At 32.3% G+C, this 20,268-nt stretch overlaps 2 protein-coding genes across 5 annotated transcripts in view; both read left to right on the top strand.

The window, feature by feature from the left end:
- The window catches only part of LOC131845111 (rho GTPase-activating protein 23), a 282,188-nt gene that overhangs the window by 245,796 nt on the left and 16,124 nt on the right, over positions 1 to 20,268 (top strand). The window lies entirely within an intron of this gene.
- On the top strand, positions 5,962 to 8,113 carry LOC131845114 (putative nuclease HARBI1). Its single transcript, XM_059194151.1, has 5 exons — positions 5,962 to 6,300; positions 6,394 to 6,662; positions 6,829 to 6,984; positions 7,071 to 7,227; positions 7,303 to 8,113. The coding sequence occupies exons 1-5, from the start codon at positions 6,050 to 6,052 to the stop codon at positions 7,553 to 7,555; spliced, it is 1,086 nt and encodes a 361-aa protein (XP_059050134.1). The 5' UTR covers positions 5,962 to 6,049; the 3' UTR covers positions 7,556 to 8,113.

Below are 20,268 nucleotides of genomic sequence, written 5' to 3'. Positions count from 1 at the left end.
TATTAGAAAAACGTAAATTATTGTTTAGGTTTACATGTAATCCTGTACTTAAATTATACCCATACCATAATTGACATAGTCACAATAACAAGTTGTAGTTCATTAGTAGACAAAGACAATATAGTTCGCATTTGGCTTTTTATTGTCATGATATACCACTTTTTACGGTTCTTTTAGCCGAAAACATGTAATTGTGTTCGACAGTAGTTCCCATGGAATATTTTTTATAACTTATATCTTACATTTCTCTATTGTGTAGACTTATAGAGTATTCAGTGAAAACTTGTTCGTTCTAGCGAAAGTAAGTATTTATAGTAAAACTGTAATATATTTTTTATTAACATCGCTCTCCTCCGTTTACTATATATTGTAGGTAGTTTATTATAGTATTTACAAAATACAGGATAGAGATAGTATATGAGTACAGATTACCTTTCGTTTTACAAATAAATACAAATATATATTTGGTACAGTTACGTATATCAAAAAAGTTCATATCATTGTAAACGTACATGGCTTAGTAACTACGTATCTTTATTACAATAATAACAAGATTTTATATTCATAGATTAATTTTATAAATTAAATACAATAAGTACATTGAATACAATATTAATTAGTTATGTAAAAATCTACAATAAGGATATACCCATACATTTTATCGGTAAAAACAGTAACAAAATTTTTTTTTGTACCTAGCACTGTATATAATATATTCCGTTTCTTTTTCTATTTTTATATTTGTCCAGTAATTACTTATGTATACATATAGCCTATACAGTAGGTAAACCAAAGAAAATTTGGTACATACTCTAGCAACCCCATTCGCAGTAAATTCCATGCTTATCATATCTGACAATAAAATTCCAGGGTACAGAGACATAACATATTGTCCTCAGGAATGGGAGTCAAATCCTTCATATATTTATATCTATATATTTTGTAACGTCTGTGGCGCTTTACTATAATTTATTAACTATATATACTGACAATTTTTCATCAGATAACCGTTAGCCTGCGATTACTGCTACAAAAAAACCTAATTTATAGCCACAGGGCTCTTTAATTTGTAGGTAAAACTTTAATATGAATACATTTTCTATCTACGTTTTCTAAAAAACCTAACTAACTAATATTTGCAATCTGTAAGAAAAACTGTTTATACTTCCCTATAATGTTTGCAAAGACCTTATATATGTTTTCGTGGCACTTTCCAGGTGTGTGTCGTGATGTAGTTACACATTGACCTTATCTCTGTTGATCTTGACCCTGCTGTCGTACATAAAAGGCAGTGCCCCAGTTTATTTGTCGTACCGTCTGCTCTCAGACTTGGTCAAATACTACGATAAGATCGATATGTTTAACATGATAAATATCATTGCACGGAAATGAAAGTGATAATAGTAACGTAATTTTTGAGGGTGGATTTTTATGCCAATGCTTTATCGGAAATGTACGGGAACCTTTAAATGCGTATGTTCCACAATATTTCACGTCAAATAGACTTGAAAAAAAATTAAGGTCAAGAACTGGTATCGTAAGGTGAAGGTAAAAGAAAACTGCCTTTTATAGTCGTGGCCATTTTGCCAAAATGTCATCAGGCGTCAAATGTCAAAAGAACTGTAATTGCGGATTTTGAAGAAAAGTAAACTTCGGAAATACTGCAGTGATTTGATAAATTCTTTCAATGTTTTAAAGGTACATTATTATTGAGTATTCCAGAGTATATTTATATTCAATATTCTAGAGAATAAATGCGAAATTGTATCTATCTGTTTGTTACGAAGATAAGTCGTAAGAAGTCACAACTGAACCAATTTTTATTGACACGACACATAAGCAAGTTTGTCTCAACAAAATGCAGATGAAATTACTGGTAAAGGCTATCTACTATCAATCGCCAATGTATATATGTATATCTTTGTATATTCAAAACCGGGCCGGGACTTAGTAGCTCATTAGTTTATATAAAGATCTTTGAAATTTTCACATTAGGTACTGCGTTTGTTCATTTAGTATGTTTCATATTTGCGGTTTCCTCTCGGTGTTGCAACGGTTGGCGCATTCACTCCCCGATTATCACGGCCCAGTTGGCCGCATGTGGCGCAACCCTAACCCCTCGTGGTTTAGGAATTACGTAAGGCAACAACGTATGTTCATTTGCGTGACCCCCATAGTCCTCATAATGCGGTTGTCTTGCAGCATTGTTCCGGTGTCTTGCGGTCCACTATTTGGCTTTAAAGATAGCCCTCTAAATAATAACTGTGTAGCGTAAACAGATTGGGTAATTCGAATTTTAAAATATATAAATTTATAAAGAACTATCTTTTACGTAGGAATATTTGTTATAATTTAATGAGCTTTGTTAAAAAAAAACAATTAATTTTAATATTAATTAATGTCTGGCTTAAGTTTTTTTAGTTATAAAACTGTTTTGCTTGCCGTTCCCTAATGGCTAGACTAACACTAACTAAATTATTTAGAACGTTTTTTCATTTTTACAAGTATTTCCATTTTATTATTAGACTAAAATTCCTCTATCTAATCTTACCCCTACTACAGTATGATGTATGAAGTTGATTTGCATAACTTCCACAGCCAGCTTTAAGTAAATGCAATTAACGGGCGGGCACCCCAGAGAACAAATTTACAGCTCAGTGCCTTATAAACTTTGGGTTTCGTATTATTTCGGGCCAATGACCTTTTTAAGTTAAGGTTTGACCGCTAACAGAGCGAAAACGAAAGTAGGCGATTAGTTTCATGAAGAATGCACTCTTTAGAGCGTGAGTCTAATGCTTTTAAACCTTTTCTGTGTAAACTCTATTTAAGCTCTATTTCCCTTAACCCAGCCCAAAGCATACATAAATAAAATATAACCCTTATAATGTGTATTCTATAGAAACCACTTTGTAACTCTAAACCATTCCATTTACCAGAAATCTGCAGAATCATCTCATATTTTCCTCTTTCAAAATACTGTATTCAGTTATAAATATTTATTAATAGCTTTTCGCATTACTTTAAGGTTAATGTTCTTTAAATTCTAAGGTTTATTTATTGGCGCTTAACTACTTACCAATATACTGAGGTAGATTTAGAACAATATCCACTGCGTTGGTACCTGTCTTACCTAACTTCTACAGCAAAGCTGTTGGCTTTGTAACCTGTGCGTGTGTGTGTGTGTGTGTGTGACACATAAAACCTTAGTCCTCATAAATTGCAATTCTTGAATACTTATGATATCCGTAGCGGTGTTCATGATTAGAGGCAATTGTTGCATTCCATCAGGTATATCATCATCTATTTACCAGTCCAGTTCCGTAGCAAAAATATATACAATCCAACAAATAACTTTTTACAAAATGTAGCTCCCAAATGTTTATTCTTCCTTAAATAATCTTTGCTCTTCCAACCTTGATTTAGTGAAATGGTCAGCGGCTTAACATTTAGGTAAAACGCGGATTAGCTAAGCAACCTGCGGCCAATGTAGAATAGCTATTAATAACAAATCATTATTTATGTTGGGTGAAAGCTAGACAATATTGCTCGTTGGCTTGACTTTCTTTAGCCACGATATTCTTATAGTCTTTACGTTCAATACATTGCAGGTATATAACTACAGCTAATGTCTGTACATATATTTTCTTTGACATCATTCAATAGAAAGGAAGCTGCTATAAAAGTGGACTCAATTCTCAATTGTCGTTGCTCAAACTAAAATATATTAGAAATGTAAAACTAAAATATTTATTGATGATTTTACGGAGTTCTATAAAAATGATTTGCACCATGATCAATAATATTTATGATAGTTGTAAATCCTATATATCGCAATTAAGTGTATACTTATCTTAAAATAATGATTGAGCTGTGGCCAAATAGAAATGTTACATTAATTAAAATAAATTAAAAGATGTAGACAATGGAATTCAGTATTTACAAGTTAAAGAATGTTTTGTTCATAAAATTTTTGAATCACTGTCGTGTACATTAGTTATCAAATGTCTACAATAAATGATTATTAATTTACATGGAACCAATATAGCTGTAACGGTTATTATAATATCGAATAACAAAAATAACATCCAGTGATTAACCTTCGCCTTTTGACAGTTTATTCAGATAATGATGGGCATTTTTAATTGAAATATTTGATATCCATTAACATTGAAATGAACAATAATCTTTTGCTTAACGCTTTTGCTAACAATGGAGTCGATAAAAACAAATAGTATTCATAAAAAATTCTCATACAAAGTACACGAATCCATCGATAAATCAATGTATGGTTTGTTTTATATGAAAGGTTGGAGTCACGTGACCTTGCTTACAAACTAAGGCCTCATGTCTATTCCACATAATGGAAGAGAGATGACAGGTATGATAAGACTACGCCTGTCAAGCGCTGAGGTTACCGAGATGACTGCTGCATGCAGCAACATGCGGATGACTTGATGTATCTCAACTTGAACTGATGCGAAGGTCTTGTGACTGACCCTTACTTTTTATTTTTAAAATATATTGCATACCTGATTGACAGAAGTATGGTGATATACGTCGAAAACGTGCTAAAGAGAAATTAAACCTAACAGATGTCTGTAAAATTAAATACAGATTCAAAAGAAAAAAATTCAGACGTACAGACTTTTCACTTCTAACTGAATAAAGACTTAGATTTTTGCTTACATTAAAAAATATTGAAGTGTTTTTAATTCAATTATTTAAAACCCAACTTTTGACTCCATTTAGTATGTACGTGATTTATTATGTATTCGTACTTATTTAAATGTCTTTTAGTAAGAGCTTTTAAAGTTTGCAAATGTAACCTTACCCAAATATAAATCAATATGAATCATACTACAGTCACTTCGCTAGTTATGAATCATTTTGTCCAGGTGAAGTTTGAATCCCAGATTGATTCAAATTTTTACAAACAATCCGATACCGTCAACAATGCGTCGACATTCCATTGACAACCATACATTACCAAAGATGGTGTGGGGCGCGTATTCTTTATTAATTATTGTCTCCAATTCAGGTGAGGATATGACGCCATTACAGCGCGTGAGATACCTGTTAAACACTCTTCGGCCTACAACGCAATCGGTATTCATAATCATCCTTGAATTACAAAATGTATTCTTAACGCTTACCATTGAATCGGACATCTACAACGTCATATATATGTATATTTATGTACTTTTGATTGAAACATAGTGTTAGCCTATCCCTACTTAGAACAATAACGGCTCAGGAGAACAAAATTGTGAAGTAACCCAGTAACTCAAAATATTCTCAGATTGTAATGGCGAGCCGGGCACTTTGCTGAAACTAACAGCTGAGTGAATATTCTATGTAGAATAGCGACCCCGAATACATAAACGTAATGTAAGGCGTCCCGCAATTGAATGAGGAGATATTGAGTACTGTGCCGTATTTCTGTCTCTCTGGAGAATTAAACACTAGTTATGCAAACGACGAAGATTTTAGCCGCTTACTACTCCTACAAAGGTTTTTGTATAAGGCGTATACTTGTACAAGTGTGCACATACATGCTACATACTCATAATAGCATATTGTATGTAGTATTCTATTATGAGAGACAAAATATATGCCGAGGATCCTCCCTTGTCTACCTTATACCTATATTTTGAGCCTGTAATCGATTACACGTGTATAGGCCTGCCATAACTACTTACAGTCAAACATAATACATCAAAAGTAATTATTAACGCCCGAAATTAATATTCAATCCTAATCCATTTTTAGCAATCTAAGATTGAAATTTCAATCTATTTTTGTAAAACGCGTGCCAATAATCTATCTATGGATTGACATTGCAATCTTTCAATGCAATCTATCTTTAGGAGGACGGATCGCAATCCTTGGATTGACATTTGTATGAAAGTGACGTTTGTGGCGTATTAATAACCAATCTGTGCGTTTTGACGTTTCTATCGATCGAAGTAAACAATCTAAATTTGCTATCCTAGAAATACTTGGGATTGCGACTTGTGTGTACAGATTGAATTCATAGATTTTTACCAAAATGTCTTTTGAAATGTCGTCTAGTGATAGTGACAGTGATTTGGAACATTTAATTCAGTTATCCGACTGGGATACTAATTCTAGTGACGATGATAGTGACAGACAACGCGTTAGTTCACGGAAAATAAGAAGGGTTAATTACATGCAGACGCTAGATGATGCAGAGTTCACCTTCAGGTTTCGACTTACAAAACCTGCCTTCCAATTGTTATTGACTGAATTAATGCCCTTTGTTCGGGTAACCTCAAAAAAGTAAGTAAAATATATCAATACTATTGCCTCGTGCCGCTTTTAAAATAACATTAGTAAGATGTAACATATCCACAATCAACTATTTTTTTGCAGAAATTATGGCGTGTCTCCTCTACATCAACTTCTCTTGACACTCCGGTTTTATGCTCTCGGCACTATGTTAATTTCTGTGGCAGACTTTGTTGGAGTCTCAAAATCGACTGCTGGTAGAATCATGAGAGACATGTCAAGAGCCATAGCCCGATTGTATGACAAGTATATTTTTGTACATCAGGAAGGTGCAGAAAATTTTTATAGGATTGCTGGCTTTCCTCGTGTCCTGGGTGCAATTGACTGTACACACATTCGCATACAATCTCCATGTTTGTATTAAAAGATGTTTAATATGTTATTAACTGTTCCTTTGAGATACATGCTATTTCTTTTCTTTACATACTTTCACATACAATCTCCATCTTTGTATTAGAACATGTTTAATATGTTATTAATTTATTCCTTTGAGATAAATACTATTTATTTTCTTTTAAGGTCAAACAATAGGTGAAGAGTTCAGGAATCGTAAAGGTTACTTTTCTTTAAATGTTCAAGCTGTTTGTGATGCTGAACTGAGGTTGATGAATGTTGTAGCTCGTTGGCCAGGTTCCACTCATGATGCAACAATATTCAATAATTCTATACTGAGAGGTAACAGGTTTTTCTAAATTATACTATTTTTATAAAATTGATTTTGTTTTTGAGATCCTAATAATAATTATTATCAATCTTTATAGCTCAATGTGATGCTGGTGATTTTGGAAACAGATGGTTGCTTGGTGACAGTGCTTATCCAAACAGATCATATTTGTTGACTCCACTATTAAACCCAGTTACAGAAGCAGAGATTCGTTACAATGAATCACATATTAAAACTAGGAATACTATTGAACGGTAATGAACTAACCAGTAACATATTTTATATACATTGGTAGAAATATGGCTTTTAATTAAAATATTTTATTACAGCACATTTGGAGTTTGGAAACGCCGCTTCCCAGTGGTAGCACTGACATTAAGAGTGTCAATATCAAATGTGCACGCTATAATAGTAGCTACAGCAGTTTTGCACAACATGTGTAGAAACCTGAACCTACAAGAAATCCCACCAGAAGTTGAGCTGCCACCTACTGACAATATAGAAAACAGTGGTGCACAAAACATGATTATGCTAGACATGCAACATCGAGCAGATCTTATAAATAATTATTTTACAATTTAAGAGAACAGATGAAGACTAGTAATTAGAATATTGTAATAATTTTATTAAGTAATTTACTGTTAATATATATGTGTAATTTTTTTTTCTTCGATTAGCAACACCAACGACAGTTGTCATTTTCAGCTGGCCGTAATAAATAAATAATTTTTAATAGTCTATCACACGAATATTATATTTTCAACATCGTTATTAGTGATATAATAGTGCAATAAGTGTCGATTATTGTTTGTGTACAATTTGGTAGTGTATTATTTGCAAAAATCGACATCAAAATAGTGTACCGGCCATAGAATTAGTGCTAATTGGTGGTTTGTATTCACACACTTAAACTTAAAAATGTAAAGTAATAATAAAATTATTTAAAAGAGCAACACGCAAGTTTCTTGCTCGTTCTTCTTGTGATGAGACAGCTTTCCGAACGAGCGGTAGATTAAAAAATGTAATGACTATTCAAAAGTGCTTCAATGTAAGTTTATCTGAATAAATGATTTTCTATTCTACTGTTGAGATTTGATTAATATCATAATAGTATTTATATATAAGGACAAATTTAAAATAGCTGTGCTTTATTGTAAAAAATATTTAATATTATGCCTTTTCTACCAACCTTTATGATGTACAGAAATAACAGAAAAAACAATAGTTTGGGAAACATGTAATGTTATAGAAAATAAAAAGAAAAGTGTAATTTAAAAACTATTTTTATTAAAAACCTATACTTAAAATCACTAAAAGCAATTAAATTAGCCAGTTAAACCTATATCTTACAAAGTTCCTAATTATTTAAAAAGAGTACATTAATTACAATAAAAGTTAAAAAGATATTGTGAAATTAATTAATTACAACTAATGATTAAGTCTAACTAATGTTTAAGTCCTATTTCTTTAAATTAGCAATTTCTAATTTTAATTTTTCATTTTCTAATTTGTAATATTCGGTTTCTAATCTGTTATTTTCTAATTCTGGTTTTACTTTTTCATATTCTAATTTTAATTTTTCATATTCTAATTTTAATTTTTCATTTGCTATTGTACTATTGGTTAATTTCTCCTCTATCAACTTTTTTTTTTAACTATGAAGTATTCTGCAATTGCCGTATTTCTTGCAGATCTATTGCTATCTCCTTGTATTTGCCTTTTCCCTGAAAATACACAAAATAATTAATGAATAATATTAATGATTATTTTCTCTAGTACATTCCATAAAGAACTTTATATTCATAAAACCCACCACCTATAATAATATCAAAAGACAGCATTATTACTATATTAATTGTATTTGTTCCATAACATTAAAGTTAAACAATACCACAGTGCAAAACATAAAATATAGTATAGGGGATTGTATTATTGTGTACACAATTTGTAATCATATGAAATGCAAACAGATCCTGTTATCAATGGAAAGCCTGCCATGTTGCCAAAGGACTGAATACTATAAGATACGATTATATAGAATTATTTAAAATAAAAAAATTATTACCAGCCCTTCTAGGAGTCTGAAAAGAATTAAATGTAAATGGCTTTGGTCTCTCTGGAGTTGGCAGCATGACCGGGGAACCAGAGACAGCTATATCCTCAGACAAGGATACAACTGTTACTATTTCATCAGGCAAGATCAACATATCCCGACCCTCACTATCGCTAGCACCAACAATACCATCACCAACACCACCACTAACACCATCACCAACACCACCACCAACTCCATCACCAACACAGATACCATCACCAATAACTTCCTTGTCGCCTCCAAAGGGTACTGTGAACCCGCTAACTGTACTCCCCAGGACACTAGCGACACGGTCCAATATATCATCTGGGGGTATGTAATCAGGAGCACCTCCACCAGTCTGCAAAATAAAATTTATGTAAACAAAAACACCACTACAATGTATGTAAAAAGTTATATGTATGTGAAATATTAATTTATATTAGAAAACATAGTATGTACCTGTATGTTGTTCATTCTTATTTTCGTTGCTCGTTTACGGGAGTTTTTTTTAAGGTTTTCCCATTTCAACCTAAGCTGCTGAGGCGTTCTGCGACAAGTTGTAGCCGTTGCGTTGAATTGTTCCGTTATTTTGGTCCACTCCTCTATTTTTAATTTGTTGTTGGTGGTGTTGGTACATTTAGTAGTTATAATGCGACTATTTTCAATAAGTTGCAGCAAAGCCTTAGTTTCATCTTTAGATAATGGTTTGCCCTTCGCCTATAATTGTTAAATTCATGTTAGTTTGTTTTTACAAAATTAGCGGGAAATTGTAAGCGTCATTAAAAAAACTCACGCTACGCAGCATTACATGTGCGCACGCATCAATTTAGTTACAATACGTAAAATAAAAACGATTTGACTTACCATTACTGTATCCATGTTAATTTAATTCAGAAAATCAAAAATAATAACAATTAAATATTGAGAGTCGGTACTGTAACAGACTGTAACTGGAAATAGTTTGCACTGCTGTCAAATATCAATCGTAGTCAAAGTATAAATCACGATACGTTTCACACGAACCAATAAATGATTAAACACAAAAATGGTGAATTGAAATTTTGTAATTAACATAACAAATAATAAACACAGTATTTTATTATATGTAATATATTAACATTACATTGTATATTAATATCAAATTATATACTTCGAAATTCTAAATACAGAAATGTGAGTAGCGGCATACATTTTGCGTAACACAGAACGGCGGGAGGGAACGGTCGATCCAAGGATCGATGCCTATCGAGTGTCAAAAAAAATAGAGTTGTCATTTTGGGACGCAGATTGGAGATCGATCTGGAGATAGGGATCAATCTAAGATTGGTAGCGATCTTGGATTGTGGATACGTTATTAATTTCGGGCGTTAAGAGGATTCGCCCCTATACCTTATTCACCGCCAGGTCAAAGGCGATCCCATTGTAATTGGGTGCGCGAACTTATCTTGTTGCCTTATATGCACAAAGCAATTTGCTGCCTCATTAAAACTTATTCCATTGATTGACAGCAAATAAGTAGTATTCACAGTTATTATCCTCTTACGAAGTTTGAAATATGACCAATATATCTGTCTGCCGTCACGGCACTGCTTTTGCAGGGTTAGCACGGCAATCAATGCGTGTGATAACCTCCTCTCGTCTCTGCTCTTACAGAGTTGTTACAATAGGAATACTTTCATATATATGAACTATATTTTATTACACTAATTAGGTTTAGTATTTTCTAAGATTTTATAACCAAATTCAGAATACAGAATCAGGCATGAAGAATGAACAAGAAATTCAAACTCATTAAAATCGTAATATTGTATTTATATACTCTAATCATGTATGTTGTTTCCAGAATCTTATTCCCTTCGCTTGTTTGTTGAACACTTTTGTTGTATATATATGTATCTTTGATTATGATAGGACGATGTCCCCGTGTACGCGATTCCTTACATTTCCACTTTTTACATCTGTTTCATCATCATTAAACCCGACATTCTTTCCACATGCCTGCACCACCGTAGCATACCGTTTCTCATTTTTATATCAACACTTCCTTTCAGAGCGACTAGTACTTGCGTCACAGTATAAAAACTTACTAATATTTTTTCATCTTAATAGTAACTGCAATAATTTCGCTTGATGTTAACGAAACCAATTATGAGATCATTGAAGCTACATTCATAATAAGAGAACTGGAAATTCCAGAATTTCCACTATCATGTGAATTCCATCATAATTCGAATATATACGGCGATCCTGACAATCCACTTTTGCAGATGACGTAACCACATTAGTTAATCACGCTTGTTACTGTAATATATTGATACAAATCTATGATATGATCTACTCATCGGGATGGAAAGGTGAATAAACCTTTCTTACTGCTGCTTTATTACAATCCATGTTATCTAAATACAAGTTATATCATGAACTAATTTATTGAATTAATTACTCTTATCATCCTTTTAAATGGCTACTTGTATAACGTCAAAATTTGTCGTCTCTTTAGTATATTTTTTATCCTTAATAATAAAATGATGTACTATAGAACTCAAGATGTATATGCGGACGGAATATTAGTGAACGATGAAGGGATGGAAACAAAATCAGGTCACAGTCTGTCGTGAATAATTCAAGAAGAAATTAACCATTAAAATTCTATAAGGCATAGGTTGTCAACCTTCCTAAGTACATTATTAGTACTATTGCTAACATTTGGGCCAATAATTATCTTAACTAACAATACCCTACTACCATCGTACTGTAGTTTCTCTCGTTGAAAAACCTTTTCTATGATGCAAACTCATTATGATTAGATTAGAATGTGGGCACTTCATTTTCGGAAGAATTATTCATTAAGTACTGAGTTTAATGTGCATTTTATATGACTTAAGCACATCATTATGTCACGGCTTTTGACATCGTTAACGCTTCGATTTCATAACTTCAAACTATAGTTTGTATTCGCTAGTCAAGTACCCATATGGCAACGTAACAGTGTTAACGTTTTGCAAATCAATTGACTTGTATATCGATGTGCTTCGATTGTTTTGCTAAATATTGTGTTCATACGCCTACATCGAGACACCAAATTGAAAGTAATCTAAACTTATAAATTCTTCCTTTCTTTGAGACTACAATTTTTTAATTGAAACTGTACTTATACTGCTGTGTAAATACATCACTGTGGGAATAGTTATTATTATAAATTTTAGCAGATAAATCATTCATCATGAAATTCAGATTCTCCAAAAATTATTGATTAATCTGTAGTATAAGACAGATAAGGACGTAGTCTTTTTATCCCAATTAATAATTACCCGGACGAGTAGCAGACAGAATCTATTATAACTACAAGAAGAGAGTCCATAAAAACGGCAATGTCTCAAATTACCTAACCGTTAATGTTGGTGCATTACTGTAACGGGTGTATGAGAAAGCTATTGATGATTCAGAACCATTACACAGTTCAGACACTGATAGATTAACAGTTCCGATGTGTACGTGAGTTGCGACATGGCGACTACTCAAATTTTATAAGCATTTCGCAATGGACTCGTAAACAATACACGGTCATGTTCACACGTAATATTCGGTCCCTGGCAGCTTCCATCGCTTTCATAATACAAGAATATGTGTATTTGAAAATAGTTTGATATGTAGAAGTCATGGGAGTTCGTGTAGTGACCGACACGTGTATTAGAGCGAGGTCGGAATGCTCATGAATTATATATTTCACTTAAAACCAAAGTCTCTCTGAAATGTAAAAAATAATCACTAGATTTTTCCAGCAACAATCCATTATATACCGTAAAAAAATTTTCGTTTCTTTCTTTCATTCCTTTAGCAGTACCAAACAAAATTTCAAACTTCTAGGCTTAATATTATTTTCGGCTTGTACTCAAACTAATAGTGAAGAAACATAGACGATAATTCAAAAAGTATTGTATCGATGAAGTAATTTATTACATCAAATTGTTGCATAACATACTGTTACGCTAGAATGCACATTAGAGTTTCTTTTTTACAATGTATCTTATATCAAACTTAAGTCTTTCTATGTCTATATTGGACATGTCTGAATAATACAATTGACCTTTATCATGTAATAATTAAAACTCGTTCCTATTCTTTATTTATAATTTAATTTATGGCAATCCTTTCTGTATTCTGATAACATCAAGAAATAATCAACCATAATATATAACAGTGGTAGATCAAACTATTAGTAGTACTGATGAAGCGTCGATCTGTCTGTCGGTGCGGGCATTATGTGCGCCCGTTCTAGGAACTCACTCGCCAGTCGTGAAGGATTGCAAGGAAACGCACAGGGATGCCGTTTGTAATATCATTAACTCAGAGCATTGAACTATAACAACTGTTTTCCTGTTTAAATCTATTGTAATTTGAATTGTATACAGATTATATGAAATATTAATCACTATCAATTGCTTTTACACTCAACACCAGCGCATTTGAATAAATTTTTGAAAATGGATTAAATTCAATATAATAGAACACTATGACATTTTTTTACAAAAACATATCAAGAAAAAATAGTATATATATATTTCTTTTCATCTTTTGGCTCCGGCGAAATATTGAATATTAAATTCAATTTTAAGTTTGTTTTGAATTTGGAATATAGAATATATACTCCATATTCCAAATTCAAAATGTTACTATTAAACATAAATATTATACTAAAATTTGAATTATAATTATTATTTTTTTACAAACGACTCGTAACAGTCTATTTAAATGGTAAGCTTTTAATTGTAGTATAATATGCCACTCCATATATAGTCATAACAAAATATACCAACATGTAACAAAGTTCAAAGTAAAAAATGTAAATGATAAACTACTCTAATCTTGGATGTAATTAAACCAGTTGTGTTCACAGATGTTTTATGATTTTAAACACTTTAATTGTCCGCTATTTCAACGTCGTTGTATATTCCCTGAAGAGATACACGACCGTGGGACTGGACTAAGAAAAAAGTAAAAACCAGCTTCCGTTGGTTTCACTTACAATGTAAAAAACTTGAACATTATCATTCTTGATCGTTCATTACGCCTAATTTATTAGAACAATATGGCAAACGGTAAAAAATAATTCTAATCTAATTTGGATAATTTCTTGATCTTGTCTATAATTCAAATATGGCATTTCGAGAACCTATACCATAAAAGCAATAGTGGCCGTAATATGAAATTAGAAGTCTATATTAACTTTAGGTTTCGGATTGCAAATCAGGCAAACAAGATAATGACTCACCTGCTGATATGAAGATTGGTGAAAACAGTCAAAATCATAATATCGTAATAATAGGATATCAATACCTATTATTCTCAATTTAGGGTATAATAAACTAAAACTTGAATTATCTGAAGCTTCTAGAAGTATTAGATTTTAGGTCTGAATTTTGACTAATAAAAAGGTTTTTTTCCAAAATCCAACTTGCAACTTATTTACGGAACATAGCAAGTTACCTGGCATGCTAAATACGACCCTATTTATATAAAACCTTGTATTCCAACGGATAAATTTTGAACGCGCTTAGTAGCTATCAAGATAACATTATGCTAAATCTACTCATAAACTTCAGTATTAATAATAATATATTCCTAAAACCAAGATTAGAACATCGAATTACATCATCAAATTTTATAATCCTCTGAATAGGAATAGCAATACTAATACTCTATGTTAAAGCAGTGGTGCTTACCATTTTCGTGTACTATATATACATATACTCTACTTAATGCCACTTGTATCAATTCATATGCAAGTATTTCCTTAAGAGCCCACTCAATCGAGCCGAACACATAAGGGGCGACTGCACATGTAGGCAAATAAGGTGCGGACTTTAGGTTACTGTCACACGATCAAGCTATTTTAGTTATGGTTCTATTAATATTATAAACGAGAAAGTTTGTGAAAAAGAGATGTAAGTATATTTGTGAGTCTTTTACTTAAAAAACTACTAATCTGATTAGAATAAAATTGTATCATCATCTTCTAAATTAACACATATCATACTTCTTACACGATTTCCGCGGGAAGTGCCGCGGGTTTCGGCAAGTGACAGAATAACATTGACACAATATATTTTTAGATATAGTATAATTCGGTTGTCAATTTTATTTCAATAACTCTAATATTTCAATAGCCTTCCGAATACTACTACTGTTGTTTCAATAACTACAAAATTATAGTGACTTATCTTTGATTTGATAGTGTACTGGGAGCCTAAGCCAATCAGCGCCACATGGCTGCGCCGGCCCAGCCAGACCGAGTGTCTACTACAGTTCTGCGAAATGGTTTTCACAATGTGCATATGTAATTAACATCTGATTGCAGTAAAAACAAAGAAAGGATTTAACACACAGTAGCAATATAATCAGAATAGTATCTTTGTTAAAGGTTTCTTTCACATTTAAACAGTTATTTTTTATCTAAAAATACTTGAAGGAATAAGAATTTATATATCAGAAGTATAACGAATATATATATACACATATACTGCTGCTGAATAATAATTAGTCATTGCTACAAATCTATAATGAATAGGTAATAGTAATTTTATGTAAAATAGGTAAAGTATCCTGTGTTTAGGACATTAGGTCTTTGGCATAGTCAACTAGTGTACTAAATTTCATACAAATCCGTTTATGCATTAAACATCCAAATATACACACTGTACTTATATTAATAAATAATATATAATATTAAGTAGATATATATTAAACTTTATAAATATTTCCGACATCGTTGTCATTTTGTTACAATAAACAGATCATTCGTAGTCGTTAAATCAATTTTATTAGTCGTAATATATTCGAATCTAGACGCTCCTTATATAAATAGCATATTTTAACCTTCTGATCCAATCACAATAAATCTCATACAATCTGTAAATGGAATGGAAACTAATAATAATATATTATTGCCTTCCATCTATTCATATTATGTGTAATGAGAATCTTCAATATTCCAATACAAATTACCTTAGCAACTCTACATTTCTTATACAAGTACAATTTGTTCCCAAAAATCTGATTTTAATATAATCGATAGGTAAAATCTGTATAGGACTAACATGGATATAAAGAAGGTAAACGTAACGTAAATGCTCTATCGATTTCAAAATAAAATTGGTAAAATTCTTTTGAATGTAGCGAATTCGTAGTCTAACATAGAAAAAAGTACAATCGAATTTAGAGTCTCCAGCTTTTATAAGTCGGTTCAAAATAAAAAATCAATATGTATAAGATTAGAACGAGAATAGTTTCGTGACTATATATATGTAAATAGTGTGGAGTTAGCCGTCACCGTCGCTTATCCGCTGATCGTTTACTGTCTGCGCATACGCACGTTGCAATTCATGTCCGCCTGCACTCTGCCGGGGTCGACGACCTGTTCGCATAGACACCGCACTTGGAAATAGATAAAATCACTGGAAATGTTGATATATTGCATGACAGTTACCATGTACTTTTGCTGTATATTTATCTTCTTGGTCAAGTCTTATGAGGTGGATAGAATATAGAAATGCATATTACTCTATTTATTAGTAAAACGGTTCGTGAATAAAATAAACTACAAAATTTTACTGATAAGGTACTTATTTATAATAATGTCGTAATACCTCTCAGAAACTATTTACTATTAAATTCCTAGATATATCCGGTTACGAAATCCAAATTCAGTACTTTTTAATAAGTATTGAAATATTTATCGAGGACTTATATTGTATACAATTTTTCTCAGCCTACATTATATTTCCTACGATTTTACATTCTGCATAAAATATCCCTAGATTTAATCATCTAATGAAAATCCAGATATGCAATTGAAATTAAACATAATAACTAACTTACGCAATTATCCTTCGCTTATAAATTAGTCATGTAGTTACCTGCAAGCTCCAACTTTCGCCAGCTTAAGATATAACACAATCACGCCCACTCGACTCTTCCACTGTATTCTATTTCCGCGCCAATGGTCTGGTTGAATCAATGAGTGGGTTGATTCTTGCCAATTATTGTTCACTTTCTATATGTAATTGCATATTTATTAATTAATATGTATCATGATTCATTCGAAATATCCGTTAAAAAAAGTGATAAAAATATTTATCAATGTTTTTTATATTATCTCATACTGATTATGCTATGATAATGTTAGTAAATTTAGAAAAATCTATATATGTATAATATCTAATATCTGCATGCTGAATTTTGTCCATTTATGTGATAAACTTTATTGAAACAGTAAAGTTTAGTAGGACTTTTATTATAAATCATAGTAAGGTAGTAAAAAGAGATCGTATGCGCTAAAAATAATTTATATCTATAGCCTGTTAATTTTTGTCAAACCTGTTATTTAGTATACTTCAAGTTCTTTTATAATGAAACATCTATACCTATATATTAAAAATCCATTGTATCTACATATAATCATTACATAGTATAAACAAAGTCGCTGTCACTGGCTGTCCGTCCCTATGTATGCTTAAATGTTTAAAACTACGCAACGGCTTTTGAAGCGGTTTTTTTAATAGATAGATTGATTCAAGAGGAAGGTTTATATGTACAATACATGTACACTCAGGCGAAGCCGGGGCGAGCAGCTAGTTTTTTATAATACAATCTCAAAATTTACTTTTTTATGTTTATAAATCAGCGAAATACTTGACAGGGCACAACTTATATAATATTTATCATATCTCTGACTCATTTAAGATCAACCAAAAATGGGTGTGACGTTACTGTCATTGCTGGTTACGTATCAATAGTTATCTGAGAATATTGTTCCCTTATTGAGCCGACACGAAGACAAAGTATCAGTAGCATTAATCAACCTTATTAAGGTAGTATAATAGGCCTCGCATGCAGTTTCCGCGCGATCGACTTCCGACTCAGTGCAGTCGCGACGCGCGGTTGCATTTCGGGGTCGTATAGGCGTTGCACGCACTTCCATATGAAACAAAGCCATTGCAGATAATAAACAAGTTAAAAAAAGCTTCTTCATGTAACTGGAATAGTATGAATAATATCTCAGGACGAATCACACAGCGCCATCTAGACCCAAGCTAAGTAGAGCTTAAGTTATGTGTATTGGACAACTGATATAATACTTAAATATTTTACATATAAAACACCCAGACCGCAATATAAGCAATCATACTCATGAATACAAATGTTCGTAGCGTGCCAGGAATCGAACCCGCTATTATTGGAAGTAAGGCGGTGTGCTAAATCGGTGTGTAAAGTTTTTAACAATAGGTAGTGATTCTAAACAAACGTTTATATGTATAATACATGTAGACACGTGCGAAGCCGGGGTGGATAGCTAGTATTTAATAAAATAAACAACCAAATAGATTTTAATGTGAATTTTAAGAACGTTATAAAATATATACACGCATCTCATCGTTAATAACACATAGATAACTATTACGAAATGTTATCGTTATTTTTACGTTCAAATAATTGCAATGGGGCTATCATGTTCCCAACCCAATTTATGAATTACGGTTATTATTAAGTAGACAAACAGTTCTCTTTTCAAGATTACCGCTCGGTACCCGTTTTCTGAACTATTGACATCTTAAAGTTATGGTTTACGTAATTTAACCTACATGTATTTAACGAGATCGTGTTGAACGAACGCCAACCAATGTATTAACACGTTTAACCATATTGTCAAGTTGCCTTACATGTTTTCATAACTGTCAACATTTGACCTTAGGACCAGTGTCGCCCCAACTATGAAAGTACTTGACCGTTACGTATATTTTGGACACTAATTCTTACCTATAATATAAATGTATGTATATTACTTAAACCTTGATTTCGTATGTTTGCATTCCTACGGCCTACAAGTTATACTCGTGGATAATATAATATATAAGTAGCATCTTAATCTTTCTCCACTCTAAATGTTACGTATCTTAGTCTCTATCCCATATATAAATTTAAATAAAGATTCGTACAACTGAAACAGCTAAAGCAATATTTGACTTAAATCTGCTTCTAAACTTAATACACGTGTACAACCAAAATTGACGGGTTCGATTAAGCTAACCCACGAATTCAACTCGCCAAATTATTCTATGCATAAGTAATTTATATTACCATTATAACAATCCATTATAAATAGAATATAGGTTATAAAACACGTATGCATTAACAAGCTGACCCAAATTCGCGTATGACGCCCGTACCTGACGTAATGACGGGTAACTGAGATGGGATACGATCGTTGATCTGGTTTACATCAATGATTAATCAGTATTGAATGATAACCTTATGTAATAGAGAACCTACATCCTAACAAATATAACTTTCCTCGCAATTATAGGCCGTTCTAAATTACTTCGCAATCTAAGAAACTATTTCAAGATTCCTTTTGCTAAGTTAATGGCAGGCATATCAAGTGTTTAGAAATGTAAATGTAATACATAGTAATCTTAATATTTTTTCTGTATATTGTTATTAATCTTATACTTATCATTCAAAGAAAGTGATAGGTGTGATCATTTAACAATTCATAATATATTATAAGTCCTACAATGAATAAATAAAAATAATTACCAATTTGAAGTAATTAATTATACACACATATATACATATCGTGTGGTGTGCATAATGCAAACACAGTAAAATCTATTATTAAATACAGGCCCCATGGACTGGGATGAAATTAGGATTGTACATTTGTAACCGAAAGCTGCTTTATAGCTCTGTTGAAATGCAACTTGGCGTCCTTTTAATAACATTTTCAATGGCATACAAGTTGATACTTTACCTGATGAAAAATAGGAACCATCGCCTCTATACATGTTCCTGTCGAGTATCGCGTCATGTGACTCTCATTGTACTTCCCATCCATTCCGGAGGACTATGGTATCATGTTTCGGTATTCTCTAACTTACAAACCAAGCTGCTTGGCGACTGAAATAGGTGAGACCCTCCGATCGATCCCCCGTTCAATTCAAATGGGGATTAAAATTACGACGGACTGAGCCGAAGTTCTAACCCCTAGCAGTGTCCTCAGACTAAAGTCGTATCCGTCAGGAGGGATCAGTTACTCCATAAGTTCTTCTACCGGTTTGAAGTGCCATCTGTACTCGTCCCTATAGTCCGGCGAAGCTGTAAAGGCCAGTTGCAATAGTATTAGAGTAGTTCGATACTTAGTTCGATATTCGTTTACTTA

The sequence above is a fragment of the Achroia grisella genome, unplaced genomic scaffold (assembly GCF_030625045.1).
Source record: "Achroia grisella isolate CSIRO2021 unplaced genomic scaffold, CSIRO_AGI_Agris_v1 utg452, whole genome shotgun sequence".
Taxonomy (NCBI): domain Eukaryota; kingdom Metazoa; phylum Arthropoda; class Insecta; order Lepidoptera; family Pyralidae; genus Achroia; species Achroia grisella.
This window is presented reverse-complemented; position numbering and strand designations above follow the sequence as displayed.

Coding starts and splice junctions, on each gene's coding strand:
- LOC131845114 (XM_059194151.1), top strand. CDS start 6,050: ATGTCTTTTGAAATGTCGTCTAGTGATAGTGACAGTGATTTGGAACAT. Junction 6,663..6,828: donor CATTCGCATACAATCTCCAT/GTTTGTATTAAA, acceptor TTTTCTTTTAAG/GTCAAACAATAGGTGAAGAG. Junction 6,985..7,070: donor CAATAATTCTATACTGAGAG/GTAACAGGTTTT, acceptor CAATCTTTATAG/CTCAATGTGATGCTGGTGAT.